Raw genomic sequence first — 16,251 nt, forward strand, 5'->3', positions numbered from 1 at the left:
GGTCTCATCTGTTTGACTCTTAAAATTTGCTTTTCTCTAGGGTTTAACAAATCTTATGCTTAGATACATTAGAAACTCAGCTGAGATAGATGATAGATTAGCAAGGCAACAGTGTGTCTTAAACATAGAGCAGGCACGGTGATAGGAATTCCTCCAAAAGGTCACTAGTGTTCAGGAAACTTAACAGGGTATCCGAATTCTCTGAAAAGTTGACATTATCTAATTGCTCTAGTTTGACTTTTTTCCTGGAGAAAATATTCTTTCAGTGCCTGATGTGAGCCTGCATGATATATGAACTCAAATAGGTCAGTGTATTCAGAGCAAACCTGTTGTTTAATATTAAACTTGACTTATTCAGTTGGTGTTTTTGAATGCTTCCTTTTACTTAGGTACCAAAGAAAAAATGATCAATAAGATCCTTTCTTGACTTCAGATCTCCTTTCAGCTACTGCCCCATTTCTCACTTCTTTAATTCTTCTCCTCTTATTCTCTTAAATCCATCAACTTTTGCCCATACCACTCAACTTAAACATTGAGGTCAATGGTGCCCATGTTATTTCTAGGTCCAAGGGTCATTTCCCAGTCCTCAACTGGATTGACCTTTCAGCACCATTTGGCCCAGCTGATGACTTCTTTACTGACACACTGCTTTCATTTTGCTTCCAGGATATTCACTCACCTGGTTTGTTTTCTAGGTTTCCGGGTACTTTTACTCAGTTTTCTTTTGTTTTTTTTTGCTGTTCCTCATCATCCCATGACCTCTAAATATAAGAACATTCCAGTGTCCATTCCTTGAATTTCTTTTTCTCTCCAGCTAGATTCATTTCTTTAATGGTCTTATCTAATCTTGATATTATCTGTATACTATCATCTTCCAAATTTATATCTCCAGCCCAGGCCCCACCTCTGAAATTCAAGAACCTATATTCAGTTGTCTACAAGGAACTTCCACTCTGGTGTCTAACAGGCATCATGAATTAACATTTCTAAAATTGAACTAATCTTTATTTATCTTCTCCTACTTCAGTTAATACCAGCTCAGTTGTCCAGGTTACTTAAGTTGAAAATCTGGACATTGTTCTTGACTTTTGTCTTTTTTTTTTTTTAAAGCGTAGTCAACAATCCACCCACAGATTTTCTTGGTTCTACCTCCAAAGTATATTCACCGTTTCTGTGGCTGTCACCCAGGTCCTGTCTACGACTCTCTCAATAGCCTCCTGGTGGCTCTCCATCCATCTGCCTTACTCACCTACCATTTAATCTTAACAAGCAACCAGGGTGATCATTTTGAAGTGAAAACCAGATCATGTCATTTTTCTGTTCAAACACCAGGCAGTTCTCACCTTGAGTTATAGTTGATATCTGTTGACTTGTATCTCTGTGTGTAGTGTGTGTGTGTGTTTGTGTGTGTGTGTGAGTGAGTTGGGGAGGTCAGAGATCAGTGTGTCTGGAATATACTAAGACAAAGGAAAGATGGTAGGAGATAAGGCCAGAGAAGTCATGAGGAGTCAGAGTTGGTATGGTTATATAACACTGCAAGGGCTTTTGCTTTTATTTTAAGAGAGGAAGGAGCCAATGGAGGTCTCTGGGTGGAGGAAGGAGATCCCCTGGCTTACTTTTTAACAAGGTCACTCCGGCTGCTGTGTTAAGATGAAGGGAGAAAGGAGTAGAGCAGAGGACCAGTTGGGAGGCTACTGAGGTCATCCAACCAGGGTGTGACGATGCTCAGAGTGGAGCTGGTGGCAGTTCCTGATTTATTTGAAAGTTAGAGTTAGCAGGATTTCTTGTTAGACTGGGTATGTGAAGGACATAGAAGAATTAAGGTTTTGTTTTGTTTGCTTTGGTCTGAGCAACTGGAGCTGCACTAACTAAGATAGGGAGGGCTGTGGAGGGAGCAGGTTATGATGAAGATTTATAGAGCTCAGTTTGGGAGGTGTAAATGTGAAACGGCACTTAGGCTACTTGTATTAAATCTTTCCTGAGCAAGTGAATGACATCTCAGCGCTACTTTCCACAGTATGGGTTGTTCCTGCATCCTGAGCCCTTTTTGGCCCACCTCTGCTGGTCCAACTGGTGTTTGGTTTTCTGGGGATAGAGTTGCCTGGCTTGTGCTTGAGGTAAGGTAATCTGGGGACATCAAGTTAACCCATACACAGACATGGACACTTTAAACAAAAAAATCATATAAATCCAAGCTCAGCTTTCTCCTACTGTCTCTTTAAGACTTGAGTTTCCCCAAACTTAAGTAGGAAGGATGGACTTTGTTCTCAAGGTGATCCCCTTGTTGAAGATAGTGGGATTTCAGCTCTGAAATTTGTTTCAGTCAGTTCCCAAACCACCATCTCATCCACATTTTATCTTTCAAAATATGCTTACATCTTTCCATTGTTGGTATTGTTCCCCATGTATTGTCTATATTTTTATATTCTTAAACTATTATCTTAGTGGGTTTTTTTTTTTTGAGGGAGTTGAGATAATATACACATTCCATTGAAGTTAGCGAAAATCTCATTTACATACATTTCCAGGAGCTTTCTGTTTAATATTTAGCATATTTTCTCATGTAAATATATGACTAAATACTAATTTTTCCTTCAAGTAAAACAGTAAATATGGAAATGTTATATTTGTCAAAATGTTTAGAGTCAAGATGTTACACTAACTATGATGGATTTTTCACTTTTGGCTCATTATCTCCTGTCTTACTTTTAGAACAGTCCTCATTTGTGAAATTATAGGAGCTCCTGTAACTTTGTAATACTTAAAACATATATGTTGAATGAATAAATTTTAGAAGAATTGCCCATTGTTGAAATCCTTATTCATTCTCAGGTTAATTCTCCAGTGTTACATTAACTGATACTTGAATGCATATCTGCTGAGCGTAAGATGATGTGAAATATACAATGATTTAGAAAAAATTCTTGATCTCAAGACACTTAAGTCTATTAATACCAGAAAAAAAATTAAGCCAAATTGAAGAAGTGGAATCATAATAAAGGATGTAAAAGTCAAGTAATTTGGAATTTCAGGAAGTTAAGAATTTTTATAGCATGGGAAAATGAGATTTCTTCATGAAAATGGTGGCCTTTGAAATAAGTCTTAAAGAATTGCTAGTGTTCAGTATGAGAAATGGGAATGAACTCACTATTAATAGAATGTGGGGAAATGAAGAAAAAAGAAAATATACTAGTTGATCCATGTTGGTTTAGCTGGGTTAGAGTGAATCAAAGAGAAACAATGGAATATAAAACTGGAAAGGGTTTGGAACAAATGTGGTTGGTCATAGACTGTAGGAAAGAAAGAATATGTGAATTTTCCCATGAAAGTGTTAGTTGCTCAGTCATGTCCTCTCTTTGGGACCACATGTACTATAGCCCACAAGGCTCCACTGTCCATGGAATTCTCTAGGCAAGAATACTAGGGTTGCCGTCCCCTTCTCCAGGGAATCTTTCCCACCAGGGACTGAACCCAGGTCTTATGCACTGCAGGCAGATTCTTTATCACCTGAGCCACCAGGGAAGCCTATAAAATGTATTTTCCTATAGAAGGACATGAAAGGTTAATCAATAGGAGACTGCTATAATCAGACATTTTCTTTAGTAGTATGATTTGAAAGAACTTGAAAGTTGATTGAATTCTAGCAGGAAGAGAGATACCTGGCAGTACTCTGAGATTTGAACCTCTTTTCTGGTAGGATGTAGGTTCTATGTCCAGATCTATGGGAATTAGAAAGAGATAATTTGGAAAATAAGATAATAGCGATTTTGGATGTGTTACAATTTAGAGTGAATTTCAGGTGGAAATTATCTAGCAGGCATAGAAAATGTGAAGCTAGAGCTTTGGAAAAGAGATTTAAAAATAAAGATGTGACAATAATGATTAAAGAACATCATATTCTGTGATCATTTTCTCTGGTTTAAGATACTTGTTACATTAAAAATTTAATGCTTACTATAATAACATGCATTTTAGAATTATTTTTATTTTTTATTGCAAACCTCTTGATTTAAAAAGAAACCCATTGTGGCTTTTAAATTTCTTTTCCATGTTGGATAAATTCTTGTGCAGTGACATCATTTTTACATTTTGTTCTCAAATGTAAGATAATTATGTAATATCTGTTTATATTTTTGTGGGACAGTTATAAAATCATTAGTCATTTGAGCACATTAGAAACCCAATGTCATTTTGAACAAATAATTTGAAGAAAACATTTGTTTTTCTCCAGGATATCAAAGCACACATTCCTCCAGGGCTGTTGTTGCAAATTCTGTCTCTTTATCTGCTACTGCTAAGTTGCTTCAGTCATGTCCGACTCTGTGCGACCCCATAGACGTCAGCCCACCAGGCTCCCCCGTCCCTGGGATTCTCCAGGCAAGAACACTGGAGTGGGTTGCCATTTCCTTCTCCAATGCATGAAAGTGAAAAGTGAAAATGAAGTAGCTCAGTCGTGTCCAACTCTTAGCGACCCCATGGACTGCAGCCTACCAGGCTCCTCTGTCCATGGGATTTTCCAGGCAAGAGTACTGGAGTGGGGTGCCATTGCCTTCTCCTTGTCACTTTATCTACTTCTCCTTAAACTAAGTGATGACTATTCTGCTACTTACATTAAGGTCAACATCAGCCATACTCCACTCTCTTCCCCTAGGAAACTTAAGTGAGACTAAAGTATGACTCAGCAATTCTTTGATGTTTATATTTTAAATTAAACTTTAAAAATTTTTAAAATCATAAACATTAAAAAGCATAATTTTTAAATAAATGTGTATGAAATGAGTTATTTTCTCTGTCTTCAGTTTACCTCCCAGGAGCTAATATTTTTTAAATATATTATATATTCTCATCAATGTATTTCTGTGTATTGAGGAAGAATACTAATATCTGTTTTTATTTTAATAATGTGAACTTTATTACACATGTTTTACTTCAATGTTTTTAATTAAAAATTTGTCATCACCATATTTCTTTATAATGTTCTAAGAGAAGACAACCATAGATATGAATATTATTTATTCCCTTTCAGAAGTTTTCTAAGCAACTTTAAAAGGACAGTGAAACAACATTAAAAAATCTCTACACTGCTTTAGACAACATCAGTGAATCCGAACATTATTTGTGGAAAGCCACTGACGTGATTCTAAGATTTTCAGTCATTGTTTCAAAACACATATGCAGAAGTCCTTCTGTGTGCTATTCTGTTCTGGCCTCCTTCAAATTTGGGGTGATGTGATTGGGAAAAGACTCTGTTAAAATCTATCTTCTTAATTCCTAGCAAGTTTGAGGAAGTATCAGTGATTTATAACGGCATTATTCCCAAGAGTTTGGGAGAAACAATATTGAGTTTCCTCTAGTCACAACTAGATCAGCTTTTAAAGCTGTTCTGATGCATTTGGCCAGCATTTAGAAGAGGGAGGTTTAAAGGCTGCTACACGACATGAGGGAATGTTAAAATCATATGTAGTTATCATTCATAGGATCTGCACTGAAAGAAGAGAACCAAGATGTGAATATTTGGCAAAATGCACATTTCCTTTAGAATATATTATAAGGTTAAATCAAGCCAGATGCACACTCAGACATACAAAGACTAACTTTGTTGCTCCCTGTTCTGTCTTCTTGGCTTAAGTCTTCTTTTCATAACCTGAGATTTAATTCACAGTAAGGGAAACATCAAGAGACATGTGGACAATCAGATTGGTAGCCTAGAACTCTGCTGAGAGCCTTGCTTCCTGGCGGCTACAGCTTTTACTCCAGAGGCTCTGGCCGGCATTAAGTAGTGTGAAGCCAAAGTGCTGGGTGGTCTTTAGAGATTACATCATTTTGTTTAGAGATTTACTAATGACAAAACTGATTGGAGTTATTAAAAACTAGAATGTAATGTAAGAGTCAAAATTATTAGAGTCAAAATTATAAATAGAATGATATAATTTTAATAGTATCAATATATTTAAATAGTATAATTTTTATAATATTTTGATGTGCTTCAATATTTTAAACTACTATTCATAGTAATAATCCTATTAGAAACACCGACTGTCAAATTGTGGTTTGGAAATTCCAAGTTACAATAGATCTCAACCCTGAACATGTGCTTTTTAGTTTATAATTTCTCATGAACAGATGATGCATACCTATTTATTTAGTGTTTTCATTGACTTCCAATCTGTTGTTCTTTTTTGATGAGTTTTTACATTATCTCCATGGTGTCTTCACCTTCCTTTATTTCTTTTCTTTAGAGCATCCTTATGTGACCTGTATTAATTGGTCAACACAGTGAGCTTGAGGATCTTCAACTTGCTTCATGTAGCCCATTCTGTATTACAGGGCCCTCAGAGCCACTGCCATTTTCTTTTATCTGTGCTTTAACTTCGGCCCAGATTTTTCTTTAATTTATATTGTTGTACATTGATTCTAAGGGCTTCTCCAGGAGCTCAGCTGTGAAGAATCTCCTGCAATGCAGGAGAAGTGCAGGAGACCAGGGTTCAAACCCTGGGTTGGGAAGATGCCCTAGAGAAGGAAATGGCAACCCACTCCAGCATTCTTGCCTGGGAATCCCATGGATAGAGGAGCTTGGCAGACTACAGTCTGTGGGGGTCACAAAGAGTTGGTCAGGACTTATTGACTAAACAACAACACATTGATTCTACTCATCTTCAACAAATCCTTTTTTATCCTTCTTCTCCATTTGATTTCTTGTGCAATCCTTACCCATTTTCTTTGCTTTAGTGGAGACAGTGGCCTGCCACAGTTAAGAAGTATATAGTCAGACAGACCTGTATCCAAACTCTGTCTTGGATCTACTCTACTCAATTTTCTTAACTATATAAGACAACTCACCAGGGTTATCATGAGCTTTTAGAAATGAACTTGGCCGTGCCTTTGGCCCATGGTACTCAGTGAACACTCTGCAGTCACATGCACATGATCCTTTCCCCATAACTCTCATGTTAGACGTATTTTCAGAATTCAGAGTTTTGAGGCTTTTAAAAAAATAAAAAGTATACATATTTAATATATTACATAAGATCTTTAACAGGACATGAGGCAGCATTTTTAAAGAAATGAGTATTTCATTAGGAAAGTACTTCTGTATAAAAGTTCATTAACCTCACATCCTTACCTTCCCATCAATTCAGTTGGATAGTACCACCAAATGGGCCATTTTAAAAAACTCATTTTTGAGAAATTTTGAATTTTAGAATTGTGGAAAGAGATTGGGATTCTTAAAAGGAGATTCTGCATTTTCTTATTGTGAACTGAAAATTATTCTCCCATTTTTGCTATGTGGCTATTTTCTATATTTCCTAAACATGGGACCACAGATACTTTTTCTTACCTCCAGTACCACAGTTCACTCCCTTTTCCAGGTACCTTTACATTTTACTCTAGATTTTTTTGAGAATTAAGGGAGAGAATGAAATAAAACTCTTTCAGTAGGAGTTCCTTCACTGGACATAATGAAATCAGGTCATGCTGATAATTTTTTTTTTCATTTCACTGAAATTTATTAGAATATGAAGTGTATAATAATACCTGTGAAGAAAAAGACACTAAAATCATTGGTCTCCATTTCTTCCTTTGTGGTTAAAAGCTATGTCCTCATAAATATTTCAACTCAGAGGATACTTAAGCAAGATTTGTGTTTAGATACACTAGCAGTTTTAGGCTATGTGTATTGTTTTGTTTTATATAAATATGTATGGGTTTTTAGAGAAATGGGTATTGTCTTATTGACTCCTTGGCATTGCTTTATTTTCCCCCCACTAATGAGGATCTGTATAGATTTTTACTCCGTTCCTTTCTATTTTCTATTGATTTTGGAGATATGCTATGAGAATAAAAGTAGTAATTGAATCACAGTCTGGTAATACATAATTATTATTCAGAATTGATTCCAGTATTTATTTATTTTTTAGTGTCCTACTGAAACCAAAGCAACATTTGGGGTCCACCTTAAGATAGTAGGAGACTGGACAGGTATGTAGAACATAGAGTTTTAAAATATATGCTTTGACAGTAGTAGGCCATACGATAATTTTAATGTTTAACTAATGGAACGACCAGCATGTTTAGAAATGTATGCATGTTCTCAAGCTGTTGTTTTGTTTTCCTTCTTTGCTTGCACATTTTTGATATTCAAGTGTTTTTTTTTTTTTTCCTTGTAAGATGTATTTTTGGAATTGGAATACCTTGGATATCAGTCATTGTTAATAGTGTGTTGTTCATGTGATTGTAAATCATAGCTTTCTGCCTGCTTGTCAGATGTACTGGCAACAGTGCGAACATTGAAATGTATGTTTTAGTGAATGTCATTTTAAAATTAGTGTATTTACTTTCAAAATATTCAACACCTAGGATTCAGTTCAGTTCAGTTGCTCAGTCATGTCCAACTCTGCAACCCCATGGACTGCAGCACACCAGGCCTCCCTGCCCACCACCAACTCCTGGAGTTTACCCAAACTCATGTCCACTGAGTTGGTGATGCCGCCCAACCATCTCATCCTCTGTCGTCCCCTTCTCTCACCTTCAATCTTTCCCAGCATCAGGGTCTTTTCCAATAAGTCAGTTCTTTGCATCAGGTGGCCAAAGGATTGGAGTTTCAGCTTCAACATCAGTCCTTCCAGTGAATACTCAGGACTTATTTCCTTTAGGATGGACTGCTTGGGTCTCCTTGCAGTCCAAGGGACTCGAAGAGTCTTCTCCAACACCACAGTTCAAAAGCATCAATTCTTTGGCACTCAGTTCTCTTTATAGTCCAACTCTCACACCAACACGACTACTGGATAAACCATAGCTTTGACTAGACAGACCTTTGTTGGCAAAGTAATATCTTTGCTTTCTAATATGATGTCTAGGTTGGTCATAACTTTTTTTCCAAGAAGCAAGTGTCTTTTAATTTGCAATCACACAAATCTAGTTCCTGCATCACCTTTTGCATGGTATGGATGAGATGGCTGGATGGCATCACTGACTCGATGGACGTGAATCTGAGTGAACTCCGGGAGTTGGTGATGGACAGGGAGGCCTGGCGTGCTGTGATTCATGGGGTTGCAAAGAGTTGGACATGACTGAGTGACTGAACTGAACTGAACTGATATTTTTATATATATATAACAACTCTTCAACATCTTTGGGATGGTAGTCATTTATAATAGCTGATCTGTTGGTGGTAATTTGCTGTTTTATTGATTTTTAAATTATTATCTGAAAGGTGCATTGAATTAAGAACTGTGAGTAAATAAAAGAAATATTACACCTTCTTCCCTGGTGGCTCAGACGATAAAGCGTCTGCCTGCAATGTGGGAGACCCGGGTTCGATTCCTGGGTTGGGAAGATCCCCTGGAGAAGGAAATGGCAATCCACTCCAGCACTCTTGCCTGGAAAATCCCATGGACGGAGGAGCCTGATAGGCTACAGTCCATGGGGTCGCAAAGAGTCGGACACTACTGAGTGACTTCACTTCACTTCACTTATATTCCCTCAGCCCAACAGAGTGACTGACAAGTAAGTGATCAGTAAATGTTAACTTGTTGGCCAATTGTTTATTTTGGTTTCTCAAAGGAAAGGATGCAAATGTAAAGAAAGAGTAATTTTTTAATTGAGTCCTGAACTAGGAGTTGGTTTGTGAAAACTATAGGGAATCAGAAAAAGGCAGAGTCAGTGTGATCTAGGGCCATACGAGAAGCTTCACATAGAAGACAGATTGTAAGCCCAACTTGAGAATCAGGCAGGTGAAGAAAGAAGGTGACCCACAGCACTGTCAAAAATCAGACAAGGTAAATTTGCCCTTATTCAGGAAAGGTAAGTTTCTTAAAGAAGGCTATCAGAAGTAAAGATAATGTTTTGGGGAGTAGTATGGTAAAACCTGGTGCAGATCTTGAATGCCTTGACAAGGTGTTAGAACAGCTTGGAGATGTTAGGGAACGTTTGAAGGCTCGGAAGCATCGTAGTGAAAGTGGTGCTAATAACTTGCTAGTGGACAGGGTTAGGATCAAGGGAAGACTGATTGGTCCTGGAAGGCAGAGGAGAAGGAATCAGTGGAGGAGTGAGGCTGGAAACTGAGGATGTCCTTGCAAGCGCAGTTTAAGAAGTTAGTATTAGAAAGAGGGGCTATGTATTGTAAGAATCAGGAAAGGACAAGATGTTTTGTAACAGAGAAGGGATATTTTAGAAAAGTAAGTTGAAAAAGTTTGTGTGAGACACTTAAAAATAATAGTGTATATAAAATTCTTTGTCTATAGAAAGAGCAGTCAACTTGGAATTGGAGATGAGAAGAGAATGGGGGAAATATGCAGCATAGGATTTAATGGGCAGATGACGAAACTAATCCAAAGATATTTTAGTAGTGATGACCTAATTGGAATCAATGAGAAAAATCAGGCTTCAGTTCAAATTATTTATTTGATAGCTTTTGAAAGAGATTATGGTAGTTCATTGTGAGAAGGATACTGCTGTTGTATAGAAATAGTAGTTCCTATAATCCCGGAACTAGTTGATATAAGTAAAGAGTTGTGTTTTTTTTGCACTGTTTGACAAAAAATGAGTGAAGTTCTTCTCTGGTAAGAATCCCAATATAGTAAGAATTAACTTTAGCAATGAATAATAATCGATAGAGTTCTATATCTGAAGGGAAACAAGTGCAATGAAGTCATAATTTAATTCATCAGGGTAAGGAGAAAGTTTATCATGGCTTATTACTAGCTATTGTTACCGAGTTTCTTCACAAAGTTATTTTCTATTGTCATTATCTCACCATTTATTTTAATGTTTTCTATTAAGAATTCTTAATAGTTTTAATTTTATCCTCTTTTTTAATGTACAGTGCCACAGAAGGGGAAACAAGCTCATTCTCTTCAGAGAGTTCAGTTCCAGTTAGATGCTTTTCAATTAACAGACTTTATTGGTTGTTGACTTTAAATATTTGTTGATTTGGGGGAAAATGTCAGGCATTCATGCAGAGAACCGCTAAATAATTCTGCCACTGCCACTTTAGTTCAAAAATGTTTTAGCTGTCTTATAAAAATAATTATGGAAGGAAAAATGGGGATAGCATTGCTGAAATCAAAGATTATTGATTTTTATTCTAAAAGAATTGATATTATGTATTACTCTGTATTAAAAGCAGTAGTTTTAGAAAATACACCAAAGAGATGCTTAAGAAGTTGAAAAACAGAGGTTTACTTTTTAAATTGACTGAGAAATGTTTTACTGTGACTAGTTCTTCCCTGAAATATGTTCTGCCTTCTGAGCCACAAGGGAAGCCCAAGAATACTGGAGTGGGTAACCTGGCCCTTCTCCAGCAGATCTTCCTGACCCAGGAATCGAACTAGGGTCTCCTGCATTGCAGGTGGATTCTTTACCAACTGAACTATCAGGAAAATCTGATATGTTCTGCCTAGACAGGTCTAAAGAACAGGTTTAGTACTGTTCTTTAGTACCCACCTCATGGGTCTAATCTAAGACTAATCCACTACACCCAGCTGTAAGAGTACCCAAGAAGTAAATGAAGCAGCTATATAGCACAGGACAAGGAGGCAACAAAGTTTTGTATTTGTTGTCTAGCTTTGGGGGCTTTCCCAGTGGCTCAGTGGTAAAATATCCACCTGCAATGTAGGAGACACAGAGAGACAGGTTTAATCCCTGGGTTGGGAAGATCCTGTGGAGGATGGCATGGCAACCCACTCCAGTATTCTTGCGTGGAGATGCCATGGACAGAGGAGCCTCGTGGGCTACAGTCCATGGAGTCGCAAAGAGTCAGACAGGACTGAAGTGACTAAGCATGCATGCTAGTTGCATCTCCTAAGTATGTGAAAGACTCATTAAGTTTAGAAGACTCTTCAAACCTCTTTAATTCTGCAATTGAGGTTTTTCCTTGAAATGATGATGATAGAGGGGTGGAGTGAATTATCTGAGAGGATTTCTCTTTGAAATGAATTAATACCTGTTGCTTTTCTAGAATTAGTCCTGCTTCCCAATTTCAAATGTATGGTTACATTTTGCAGGTGACTTTTACTATAAAACATTATACACCTAATATCCACATGTAATTAATCTGAAAATCTTTTCATTGTTCCACTCAGTAATTAATGGATTGATGATAATTGGATGGACATCCCACAAAAGGCCAATTGTGTATATCACATAATGGTTTTTCCTTGAATCTTGGTTATCAATTCCTATCCTGTCTATTTGACAATCTTGCTGAGATCTAAAGATATGATTAACTTGCGAACTGAAAGCGGGGAAACAGGGCTATGTAACATTTTGGATTTGCCTTGTTCACGTGTCACACTGGCACACTGCCGTAATCTTAGATAGCAGTCTCATTAGGGACTGGTCCAAGAAAGAGGTGATAACCGTCTGTCTCTGTTTTCTTCTACTCATATTAGCCAGGCATGTTTTATACTTCTTCATCTAGATGATTGCTTTTGAAAAGATTAAAACAGAATATGTATAATATATTCTAAGTATTTTTTTTTTCATTTTGGGGAGCCTCTTATCAGATTATGACTACTCTAAGTTATAATAATGTTATTACTTTATAATGACATGTTCTGGAAAAATTATGACATCTACCCTACCCTAAATATATCTGGGAATAGCTCTGGTTGTTGCAAAATGCAAAACAATAAAAGTACTGTTGAAGGACATGCCTAAAGAAGTGATCTATAGTGACTAGAAATATACTTTTGTTGTTTCTATGACTAGCAAATTATACTGGTTAGTCACTTGTGGAAGACGGCATTTAAATTATTTGTAAGTTTTGGCTAATATTTATTAAACATTTATTTTATGCCAGATGCTGCGCTAAGTTCTGTAGATACCACATTGCCCAAAATAGACAAGGTCCCTGCTCTCATAGAGACTGTTCTAGTCAATAAAGACCTCCCAGAAACAAAAAAGCAAGTCAATATGTAGTGTGTTAGGTAGTGATGAGTGCTATGAGAAAAATAAAGGAAAGGGAGTAAGAATGGTGAAGGGTGGTAGTGCTATTTTAGATAGGGGTAGGACTTCCCTAGTGGCTCAGAGGTTAAAGCATTTGCCTGCAAGGCAGGAGACTCGGGTTCAATCCCTGGGTTGGGAAGATCCCCTGGAGAAGGCAATGGCAACCCACTCCAGTATTCTTACCTGGAGAATCCCATGGACAGAGGAGCCTGGTAGGCTACAGTCCATGGGGTCGCAAAGAGTCAGACATGACTGAGCGACTTCACTTTCACTTTCAGGACTATTTTAGATATAGACTTTCTGAATAGACAGGTAAGTAGATGAGGGAATACATCAGGTGGATTTCAGGGAAAAGTACATTTAGACAAAGGAAACAGTAAGTGCAAAGTCCCTGAGGTGGGGGTAACTTTGGATATTCAGGGAAGGCAAGAATCCCAGTGGGGCTGGAATACAGTCAGTGAATGATGGTGGTGGGAAACGAGATCAGAGAGGAGAGTAGGGGGTGGTCAGACTCTATGGGCTATGGAAGGACTTGGATTTTAATCTGATTGAATTAAAAGCATGATTTTGAAGTCTACATCTGAAAGATTATTTTGTTCTAGTCAAATTACCTAGTGTTTGGCAAGCCAAAAATTTTTTTTTAGTTTAAAAAAAAAAAAAAGATGAGTTTAGGGAGGAAAAAGCAAATGATGATACCTCTGAGCATTGTACGAAACAGCTTGAAAAAAAAGAAAACAGGTCAAACTTTTTTGATGGAGGAGGGGGTGTAGCATCATTTTGAGATGCCTCAATGGAGATTCTATCTCCTACCACATGGCCCTGGTTTATGGGCTCCGGTAGCCTCACCTGTCCACTGTGTTTCCCACCAGCGTGTATATGGATGGTAGTAGCTTCCTGTTACCCTTTGGATTTTTCCCCTAACTTTAATATGGCTTCCCAGTTCATATTCATCTGAGTCACTTGTTCCCTCTCTCAGATTCCTTCCACTTAAATGATACAGAACCCTTCCTGGGTTGGGCTGGACCCAGACTATCACAGAAGGTCAGCAGATCCTCTCTGAACAGAGCACTGAATCACGGAGAGGAGTGATAGACATATGGGAGAGAGAAGAGGCAGTGAAGATGTCCTTAGGCAGTCAAACATTTGTGTCCAAGGACCGGTAAGAAGTGCAGTGTTGCTGGAAATAAAGAATAAAGTCTAAGAAATGCCCATAGACTGGTTATGATAGGCATTTGCAGGCTTCAGTTTTTGTTATAAATGTTATGGAGATTCACTGGAGGATTTTGATTAGGGTATGACTCATATTTTAAACTGGTGAAAAAGAATATGATGGGGTGGGCGAGAGTGGAAGTCAGGAGATAAGAGAGAAGCTCTTGCTGATGTCTAGACAGAAGAAATGCCAGTTAGGCACAGGGTGACAGAGACTGGAGCTTGAAAAGTGGATGGATCTTGAAGGTGTTGTCTTTCAAGTTTTGTGGCTCCTTTAGGGTTGGTTATAAAAAAGCTATGAATTGTATATAATGACAAGGTTTTCAGTTTCCTTAAGTTAAGTGGACTGTGTTGCTGCTTATTAAGATAAAGACCACTGTGGCATATTAGGAGGAAAAGAGTGGACATTGAAAGTTCAGTTCCATACATTTTAAATTCGAGAGCTCTAAGCTAGAGATCTAAACTTGGGAACCATTAGTACCTTCATGGATTTAAATCCTTGATACTGGTCAGGATCACCTAGGGTAGTAATTCTCAATTATGTACGATGCAGCATCATGTTTTATAACATTTTATATGCCACTTTACATTCTTAAAATTAAATGTACAGATATTATATCCACAAATGATTTATTAAAAAATCAATTAAAATGTTCTAACCTTAGTATAAAGAAGCTGTGTAAATAATTTATAGTAAATGATTTACATTCAGTATTTAAATTTTTAGGCATGACTACACTGGAAGTCAAAATGAAATAGGTGACTTATAGCCATATACAAAATGAGTATCAATAAGACAGTTCCAAATACAGGCTCCTAATGCCAAATACTGTTGAGGCCCAGTGTCTTTATGTGGTGTGCTTTCAAAATGGTAAACATCTCTTGATTAAGTTCTAAGCACAATAGAGTACAGTATTACTTTAGTTTTTACTGTGGTTACAATGCTAGAAAGTCTAGAGTATATTTAAATCTTGCAAAATCTTTGCATTTTTTATAATTATAAATGAGTTTTTCATTTACATGAACGTCCAGATAGTCATTTGAAAAGCATACGGGGGTGTGATAATTTCTTGTTGCACAGTATTCTCCACAAATTGCAGGATGTTTATGTTTCTGACCTTTACTCTGTAAATGTCAGTAATACATCGTAACTGTGAAAGCCAAGTTGCCTCCATGAGCTCTCAAAACTGCCCGTAAGAGGTGGTATTCTTGATCAGGAGCAACTAGTTAGAGAAATGTGTACAGACAGAGCAGAAATCTAACTAAGCCCTGAGACATATCAACATATTGAGCTCAGCAGAGGTGATTAAGAAAGAGTGGTCACTGAAGAAAGAGAGGAACCTGGGGCAAGTCTGAGTCCTGGACACCACAGGACAGTGTTTGGAAAAAGAGGAATGAACCAGTTGGGACAAATGCTGCTGAAGAGTGGAGTAAAATGAGGGCGGAACTAATGACTTTAGGAATTGTGATTTAATGGGGTGCTGGAAAGAGAAGATAATTATAGTAAGAGAAAATCTGGAGATAAGTAGAGACAAATCTGGTGTGTTGGAGTCAGCTCCTATGAGCTCACTGGGTTATTGGGTGCTTCTTTTCCAACTCAGCATTCAGTGAGGTCAAGTTTCATAGCTTTAAGTCATCCACAATGTGACTATTCACTCCATAGAAATTGACAAACCTCATAAAGTAGGGGTTAGAAAAAATTTTAAGACCTGGCTATTAAATATTTTTCAGCATATCACTGGACAAATTCTAAGGAGTTTGGATGTAAAATGAAGTAAAGAAATAGGGCAATAGTTGAATGGGGGGAAGACATAGGGAGAAGGCAGATATAAGTTTAGAGTGAGTATAAAATAAATGTATGCATTGTTACCTGTTTATATATATGCATGCTAAGGCGCTTCAGTCATGTCCGACTCTTTGTGACCCTATGGGCTGTAGTCCGCCAGGCTCCTCTGTCCATGGGATTTTCCAGGCAAGAGTACTGCAACGGGTTGCCATTCCTTCTCCAAGGGATCTTCCTGACCCAGGAATCAAACCCACATCTCTTATGTCTTCTGCATTGAAAGGCAGTTTCCTTTACCATTAGCACCACCT

At 37.5% G+C, this 16,251-nt stretch overlaps 1 protein-coding gene across 4 annotated transcripts in view; it reads left to right on the top strand.

Annotated features, from left to right (window-relative positions):
- Window positions 1–16,251, top strand: part of NOX4 (NADPH oxidase 4) — a 182,257-nt gene that overhangs the window by 93,238 nt on the left and 72,768 nt on the right. For all 4 annotated transcript variants that reach the window (XM_069564778.1, XM_069564780.1, XM_069564776.1 and 1 more), the window contains one exon: window positions 7,920–7,980. In XM_069564778.1, coding sequence (XP_069420879.1) covers window positions 7,920–7,980 — 61 coding nt within the window. The remainder of the gene's footprint in view (window positions 1–7,919; window positions 7,981–16,251) is intronic.

This window comes from Ovis canadensis, chromosome 21 (genome assembly GCF_042477335.2).
Source record: "Ovis canadensis isolate MfBH-ARS-UI-01 breed Bighorn chromosome 21, ARS-UI_OviCan_v2, whole genome shotgun sequence".
Classification (NCBI taxonomy): Eukaryota; Metazoa; Chordata; class Mammalia; order Artiodactyla; family Bovidae; genus Ovis; species Ovis canadensis.